General features: G+C 34.4%; 1 protein-coding gene across 1 annotated transcript; it reads right to left on the reverse strand.

Annotated features, from left to right (window-relative positions):
* Positions 1-3,206: 3,206 nt before the first annotated feature.
* Positions 3,207-7,322, reverse strand: LOC107909970 (alpha,alpha-trehalose-phosphate synthase [UDP-forming] 6). The gene is made up of 4 exons (XM_016837688.2): positions 7,074-7,322; positions 4,540-6,613; positions 4,171-4,444; positions 3,207-3,708 (listed from the first exon to the last, which is right to left on the reverse strand). Exons 2-4 carry the CDS (start codon positions 6,579-6,581, stop codon positions 3,415-3,417), a joined length of 2,610 nt encoding a protein of 869 aa, XP_016693177.1. The 5' UTR covers positions 6,582-6,613; positions 7,074-7,322; the 3' UTR covers positions 3,207-3,414.
* Positions 7,323-8,246: the final 924 nt, after the last annotated feature.

The raw sequence follows: 8,246 nt of genomic DNA on the forward strand, positions 1-8,246 counted from the left end.
GCTATTTATTTATAGGTGTCTTCAAGTGATCGTCCAACAATATTTTGATAAGATTTAAACTCTCATTTAAAAACTGAAATTATGTCATTAATTATTTGAGTATTTATCACATAACAACCTTCATAAATAAATCATTCAATGGCTTCAAAACTCGCTCAAGAGATAAAAGATAATGATAAACATTTCAACACTTTAAATTTCTCCCTTCTCCTTAAATTAGTCGAATGGATAAAGATGATTTAAAGCGGATTGTAGCATGTATTAATTCTTCATTTGCTACATAAAAAAGATTAAATCACAACTCATATCATTAAAAAGTCAAACATGTCAATTCCAAAATTTTAAATACACCAAAGTTGTTGTTATGTTGGAATAAGACAACCAAAATTTATAGCATATTTGAATTCTCTCCTAATGATGATTAACGAGGGATTTTATAGAGAAGCCAAGTGTGTGTGGCATGAGTCAACCAAATAGGACAGAGATAAAGTTATGGAGAACTGAAATAAGATGTCGTCGGATATGACATGTTGAGACATAGCGCGACTATGCTCAAATTTAGGGAGTTGATCACTAAAGTCTTAAGAAGCGATGGAAGATGAAATCACCTTGTCCTAAGCAATTCTTTTCAGAAATTTTGTAGTGAAGGTTTCAGAACTGAATCATTAGTGCTATTTCGGGTCATCATTAAAGTGAGGAGATTTCTTTTAATGTAAGAAGTGAATCTTTTGTTATGTATAATAATCACGTGATCCCTGCGAAATTTTTGGCAACACGAACTGTTCTCATTTGATCACATGAAATTTTATATTAAAAATTCAGAATGCGTGATTACTCAACACTAATTTCCAGATTAAATGCATAAAACATCAAAGTTTGAAGTCATTAATCATTTGCAAGGCTTTTGTCAAAATGTTTTTCTTTCTAATTATATAAACAAAATCAACAAAATTATGATATATGTCCTAGATCTTGATTTCGATTTTATTATTTCTTTTTACTATATTATCCAATCTATTCTGGTTATGAAATGTAGGAATCGGGCAATGTATTATTATTGTTGTTGTTATGTTTCATTTTGAGACAGGTAAGATTAGATTATCCACACAAGACTAAAACAAAGTCAAGATACATCACCTTGGAGTTTCCTCATAATATGCTACAATTAAAAAGGCAACCAAATCTAAGTACTTGATAAAGACATGGGTAATTCTATTAAAATTTCTTGCATGCCAAAGTTTTTCAATTCCATTTATAGGTTGGTTGGTAAGTATCATTAATCAATATATAAATAAAACACATGGCGATTTATTAATCTCATTTATATATCAAATAATAGTTCTTAATATAAGTATTTAATATTTATTTATACTACCTCTTCCAAAATATAATATTTCACTGAATAATATCACTTTGTGTTTAATCCTTAAACAATGCTTACTTTTTATAAAAAAAAAAGAGTGTAATCTTATATTCTCTGACTGTGGTTTCATTCATACTAAAATAATAATGAGAAAAGGAAAAAGGAAAATAAAAACAGGCAAAAATGATAACCCATGTGTGAATTGTCAATAGAATATTAATGGAGTTATTTGACGATTTCAAGTCCATATGTGAATAATTGTTTTATTTTTGTGGTCATCGGTGGCTATTTTAAGAACTTTTCACACTAGAGACAAGAGATCCTTATAAATATAAATATATATTAATAATTTCATTACAAGTTTCGATTATATCTATTTTTTTGACATAATATTTAGTACTAACTATAGTTCATCCCAAACCTATAAATAGGTGGATAATGCGTTTCAGTGCATTCAAATTCATGTCCTCCTACACTGACAACAATATTCATGCTAATCAAGGTAAAACTCAACCTGTATTTTAATGATAACAAAATATGATTTATTCATGAAAATTTTTTATTTTAATTTTTAAGTAAAAATACATATTATTTTAAATTGGTAAAACTCAACCTGTTTCAGACTATACTCCCTTCAGTAGTTTTTATGTTACTTCATCCAATAATCTAAATCATAATTCAGATGAATAACACTGGGTATACGAGGAAAGCCTACTGAGTTGACATATAAATGTCCATTTTTAATTTGATAGTTTAAACTGATGTTATTAATTCATTGATGAAATATTGAATTCATAGAAAATACCTCAATGATATTTTTGTAACCCACTTTTATTTTGTTTAAAATTAAGTGTTTTCATGAATAAAAATAAAAGAATATGTATTATACTTCAACAAAGTGCACTACTTTCCAGGCTTATTATTGTTGCTGGAGAAAACAGATGGAGAAAAACGCGTTGTTGGGGTATTACTTGGCATAGAGAGCTGGATTTATGTAGTAGATGAAAGACTTGGTTGCAGTCAAACTTACGGGTTTATAATGGTAATCCACTTCACTTCTAGTCAACCCTGGATTCTTGGTCTTGGAATCACATTTGCCATTTTACACTATTTTTTTCTTTTGCTGAAAATCTACTTTGTGATTCTTTTTTTTCTTTTTTTTTTTTTGAAATGTGAATGCGAAACAAGACAAGTGGATTTTTCTCTTGGAAAATTGCTGCCATATGAACTTAGTAAAAGAGTATAATATAATAATGAATTATATAAATTTTAAAAAAAATTATATTTAAATATTTAATCTTAAAATATTACAAGATGATACAAAAATAGATGTTATCCAAGAAAGTTGCCGTAAATTTTATAACTGTCAAAAGGTGATAGCTTTAACAATATCCACCCGCTTCAATGACATCCTCCCTAATTTTCATGGTTGTTTTTCAATATCATTGATGTTGCAGTCAAATTTGGGTCAAACAGCCTTTTTATTTTTTTAATATAAAATCCAGAAACATGATAAATACATACTGGAAGGCTCATTCTTTGATATGCGTGGAGACAAAACAACAATCGTGGACAAATACATGAAACAAATGCAAAACAACCCAATTTATTTATTTGGGTGGGAACAAACTATGACAACAATGTCCAGATTGCTTTGTAGGAAATAACGTTTTGACATAAAAGCCCAATTTACACGTCGTTGAATTTTATATTCCATTACAAATATGCATGACTGGCTTACCATAAAACACACTCAACACTTTCATTAAAGAGAAAAAAAAAACAATGGAATGTGCTAAATGATTCAAAGAAAAAATTTGAAACAAAAAAAAAAAACATTAGGGGCAAAAACTGGGGAAACTGGATTTCATCACGCAAGCACATATTTACAGCTTAAGAAAAAACAAAGAACACAGAGAAAAAAGTATCCGCTTGCAAGCAGTTTCTCTTAGTAACACTAAGATGATGTACATTGCAAAACAAGGTGAGCAAATATTAGAGTTACAAACACAAAGAAGAGCAGTGCACCTTTCGTTTTTTCCCTTCGCTAGCTAAGCCAACACCGAATGCATTTGATCTGAAACAGAAGCCAGACCCTGCATCAACCTACAGATTTCCACCGTATCGTCCAGGTAGTACTTAGCCTTACTTGGTTTTTTACCCACAGTACATGCAAACACTTCTGCTCTGGGATCGATCAACGGCCCCAATACTGAACTTATGATTACCTCGAACATGTCTTCATCAGATCTATCGTCTCCTATGCAGAGAACAAAGTCCGGCAACATACCCCTCTCTTGCATTGTGGAGAGTAGGCGCTTTGCAACTAGACCCTTGCTTACACCCTGCATATACCCAAAAGAAAATGAACACATGCTCGGTAAATCATGAAGAAAGAAACATCGAGAGCTCTACAGCAATGAGGTTAATTTACTACAAAAACACACTTAACCGATTTAAGGCCCTCGATAAAAGTTAAAAGCAATTTGATCCGAGAAAGAAACCAATGCTTAGTATTAGTGACTCGCAAAGTTACATCAATAAAAAAGTTACGACCTTACTCGATAATCCAAATAATCCAAATATGAATTAACGTTTCATCTTATTACCCTTTCTCTTTTAAGCAAACATCAAACAACACCTAAGTATAGATTGTGGCAGTAACAGTAGCAAGGGTTAAGCTTTTCAGTAGACCTAACCATACTCATTTTGCTTGGCAATCACTGATTCCATAAGTTGATTTCGGGCCCAATGTGGACTGAAAAAAAGAAAAGTATTGTACCACAATTGGAAATATATTTCTGTACCTGTGGCTTAACCTCGACAAAATTCTGCCCACTCTTTACCGTAACAGGTTCATTGGCCAGCACACTTTCGAGATGATCAAGAAGTTCTTTAGCTTGGCATGATCCAAAATCCGGATCTGCATCCTCATAACACCAGACAAGGGCAGTTTCCTTATCTTCGATGTAGGATCCATCAGTAGTCTCCATGTATTGCTTCATCACAGGTTCTGCAATCTGTTTCCATGCACAGTCCACGGATGGTACACATGTCTCCCATTCCACGTCTCCCTTGAGCCTAAAACAATAAAATACAACTTTAAAGTCGAAACAACTGTTTTGATATAAAGGCTAAAAACAGAAACTACAAGGATCAAAGCTGGTTCACTTCACCTCAAGAAGTAGCCATGCTCAGCAGCAATTCCTAGTTTCTCACATGGAGAAAACCATTCAGTGAGTGTCTTTCGGCTTTTAGCACTAACAATGAAAACCATGTTGTTTCTATCTCTGCACAGGCTATTTAGGATGTCAAGGGATTTGGATGATGGGCTCTTATCAATCGAAGCCTGTGGCATTAAAGTGCCATCATAGTCTAGAAGAATCGCCCTAGTCGTAGTCCTCTTGTAAGCTGATACAATGTGCTCCATTGAGAGCTTTCTGAAGTTCGGATCAAGAGCCACAACTCGAAAACTTAGCCCAAAACCAATACCCCAGCATCTCCGTCTAGAATGTTCTCGACAAGTCCTCTCCAAATCCTGAAGGAAACTATGAGCCCAGTAACCAACATGATGTGTACTCACATATCTGTAATGCTTTTCATGCCTAAGCTGTTTTTCTGCTTCTGCCATAGCGAGGGCACAGTCCATTGCATCTGCTACAGCATCAATGTTCCACGGATTTACTCGAATTGCTCCACTCAGAGATGGGGAGCAACCAATGAATTCTGAAACAACTAGCATGCTTTTCTTTGGTGTAGATGGCTCCAACCCCAAAACCTTATTCAACATCTCGTTCCCCTGCCGACTGATGATATACTCATAGGGTATGAGATTCATTCCATCCCTTACAGCTGTTACTAAACAACACTCTGCAACAACATAATATGCAATCCTCTCGTAAAACTTAAGCGGTTCATCAATCAATACAATGGGGTCATACCCAGGCTTCCCGAAAGTTTCATTAATCCGCTTCACAGTTGAATATGTCTCTTCCTGCACCTCTTTCACATCTTTTCCTCGGCCTCTAGCTGGAAGTGCTATCTGAACCAGCACTACCTTCCCTTGACACTCGGGATGCTGCAAAAGTAGTTGTTCCATTGCTAGCAGCTTCAAACTAATACCCTTAAATATGTCCATATCATCCACCCCAAGCAACATTGTCTTCCCTTGATCGCAATACTGCTTAAGAAGCTCTGTAACCTTGGCTTCAGTCTCTGGAAGGCTCAAAACCGACTCCAGCTGACCCATGTGTATCCCCATAGGGAGAATTTTGATACTAACAGTTCTTCCATAATACTCAACACCTATATACCCTCTCTTGGATTCATAAGTAAGACCAAGCATTCGACTACAGCACGACAAAAAATGCCTTGCATAATCGAAAGTATGAAACCCAATTAAATCCGCATTCAAAAAGGCACGTAAAAGCTCTTCCCTAATAGGCAATGTCTTGTATATCTCTGACGAAGGAAATGGACTGTGAAGAAAAAACCCCAATTTAACCCTATTGAACCTCTTCCGCAAGAAAGTTGGTAAGACCATGAGATGATAGTCATGTACCCAAACGAAATCATCCTCCGGGTTAATCACCTCCATGATCCTATCCGCGAAAATCTTATTGACCGATACATAGGCTTGCCACAAAGACCGATTAAACCTACCTCCTAGATCCGGAGATAAAGGCAACATATAATGAAACAAAGGCCACAATTGCTGCTTACAAAAGCCATGATAATACCTGCTAAAAAGATCAGGGGGCAAAAAAGTGGGCACACACTTGAAGGTCTCTAAAAGAATCTGGGAGACCTCATCTTGTTCATTTGGGTGGATTTCTTCCTTTAAACACCCAACATAAATCACCTCAACATCATCATCTCCTAAACCATCTCTCATTTGAAGGAGAAGTGAATTATCATCCCAGCTGAAAATCCAATTATTGCTGGTGGTGGTGGTGCTACAACTGCTACTCCCATTTTTATTATTATCCGATTTCCTATGTGCCCTTATCGGCAGCTGATTAGCTACCATGATAATTCGGTCTTTCTGGGAGGAGGAGGAGGACGGATCAGAGCATACACTCTCTGATGGATCATCGTCGATATCGGAAATGATCCCCGGGACCGTCATAATCCGGGGAATCCTACGGCTAATTCGGCCTAAAGATGGAGCCTCACCGGAGGCTAGCTCCAAGAGATTCGAGTATGATCTTGATACCATTTTCTTAAAAAGCTAATCAAAAGAGTGCTTCACTACTCCCACATACAAAACAAAATAAAATAAAAATCCCATTAAAGGGGGATTCGTTTTACAACAAAAACCAAGAAAAAAAATGATAAATCCAAAGAACAAAGATGGTGAATTTCAGGGTAAATAAACATAGGCCCTTATCATATTTAAGTGCAAAGAAATGAGAAAAATAAAAAAAGGGGGGTGCAAATTTTTTAGGGGCGAATCAAGGAAAGAAATTTCAAGATAAGCTTAGAAGAAGTGAATCAAATACAAATGGTGGAAATAAGTTGATATCTAGATAAATAAATAAAAAAGAATGGAATAGATTCAATATTACACAGCAAAGAAAACATACTTCACCCAAAAGAATTTCCACTAGAGATAGTCAAACTTACTACAACAACAACTACAGAAAATTTTAAAGTTCAAGAAGGAGAAAAAAAATAAACACAAAAAATCAAGAACAGTTGAAGAAATTACCAGCAGTAGTTGTTGAATATTGAAGAATTCCTTCTTCCTTTTCCCTATTGGGTAGATAGGAATATTGATAATTCACAAAAAAAAAAAAAGCTTAAAACTTTAATAAGCTAAACAGTGTAACCCCCCAAAAAAAATATTGAAAAATAATTTATTTAGCTTTGATTGAGTTGAGAGGCTCAAGCTGAGTTTTACCAAAAACAAGACTCTGTAGCCAAACTCCACAGCTTGGACTGATAAAAGACTTTAAATATACCGAGTATTCGGGGTTTTTCTTTTTTCTGTTTTTTTATGGGGGTTAAATAATGTACTAAACACTGACCACAGGATGAGATTGTGGTTTGATCCAACGGTTGAAAGTAGAAGAAAATGTGCAGTTGAAGTTCTTATCCTTTTGTCCTTAGGTTAGTCCGCCACGAGGCAACATGCGGAGGTGGGACCTACTAAACTCGGGGATCTTGTCTGAGATTAGCTGTAAAATGGGTAGCGGGAAATCCCACGTGGCATGAAATTATTCGTAGGGGTAGGTCTTACTAGGCTACGCGTCGTTGTTTCCATGCTTCATTGACAACACAAAGCATTGCAAAGTAGGTTTCTCTCGAGATATGTGTTCACGTTTTGACTGATTTTACACGAGATTTCGTGGGATAACAAATAAAAACAAGCAAGGAACGCAAAATATCCTTATCCGACAATACCCTCTAACGTTGAGAACTTAAAAGATCTCCCCCCAAGCAAACCGTACGCATACGACTTACACCTTTACGTGCTCTGTTTTTTTCTACAAATAAAAACCACCTGTTATATTCATCTAAAAGTTTTATATTTAATGTCTACATTTATATTTATTCATCAATTATTTAATATACATCATTTTGTATCTGGAATTAAACCTTTTTCTAATATCATTTTTGTATATAATATATATTCTAAATTAATGTTGTTTTAATTTTTAAGTTTAAGTTTAAGGATTGATTCGATGAAAATTCATAATTAAAGAATAATATTAGCAATTAATTTAGTTAAATTAACTTTAAAATTCAAAAAAAAAACCACAACCGTCCATTTGTATTTAACAAATTAAATTCACAATTAACATGAAATTTATTTTATTAAAAATCATGAATATTCAAATATGACAATTTTAGTGTTTACCTTTTTATCAAATCAACTTAA

The sequence above is a fragment of the Gossypium hirsutum genome, chromosome D02, assembly GCF_007990345.1.
Source record: "Gossypium hirsutum isolate 1008001.06 chromosome D02, Gossypium_hirsutum_v2.1, whole genome shotgun sequence".
Taxonomy (NCBI): Eukaryota; Viridiplantae; Streptophyta; class Magnoliopsida; order Malvales; family Malvaceae; genus Gossypium; species Gossypium hirsutum.

Excerpts from the sequence above, each read along its gene's own strand:
- LOC107909970 (XM_016837688.2), bottom strand. The coding sequence starts at position 6,581 with ATGGTATCAAGATCATACTCGAATCTCTTGGAGCTAGCCTCCGGTGAG. Across the intron at positions 4,445-4,539 it reads GAGCATGGCTACTTCTTGAG|GCTCAAGGGAGACGTGGAAT; the intron begins GTGAAGTGAACC and ends TTATTGTTTTAG. Across the intron at positions 3,709-4,170 it reads TTGTCGAGGTTAAGCCACAG|GGTGTAAGCAAGGGTCTAGT; the intron begins GTACAGAAATAT and ends GGGTATATGCAG.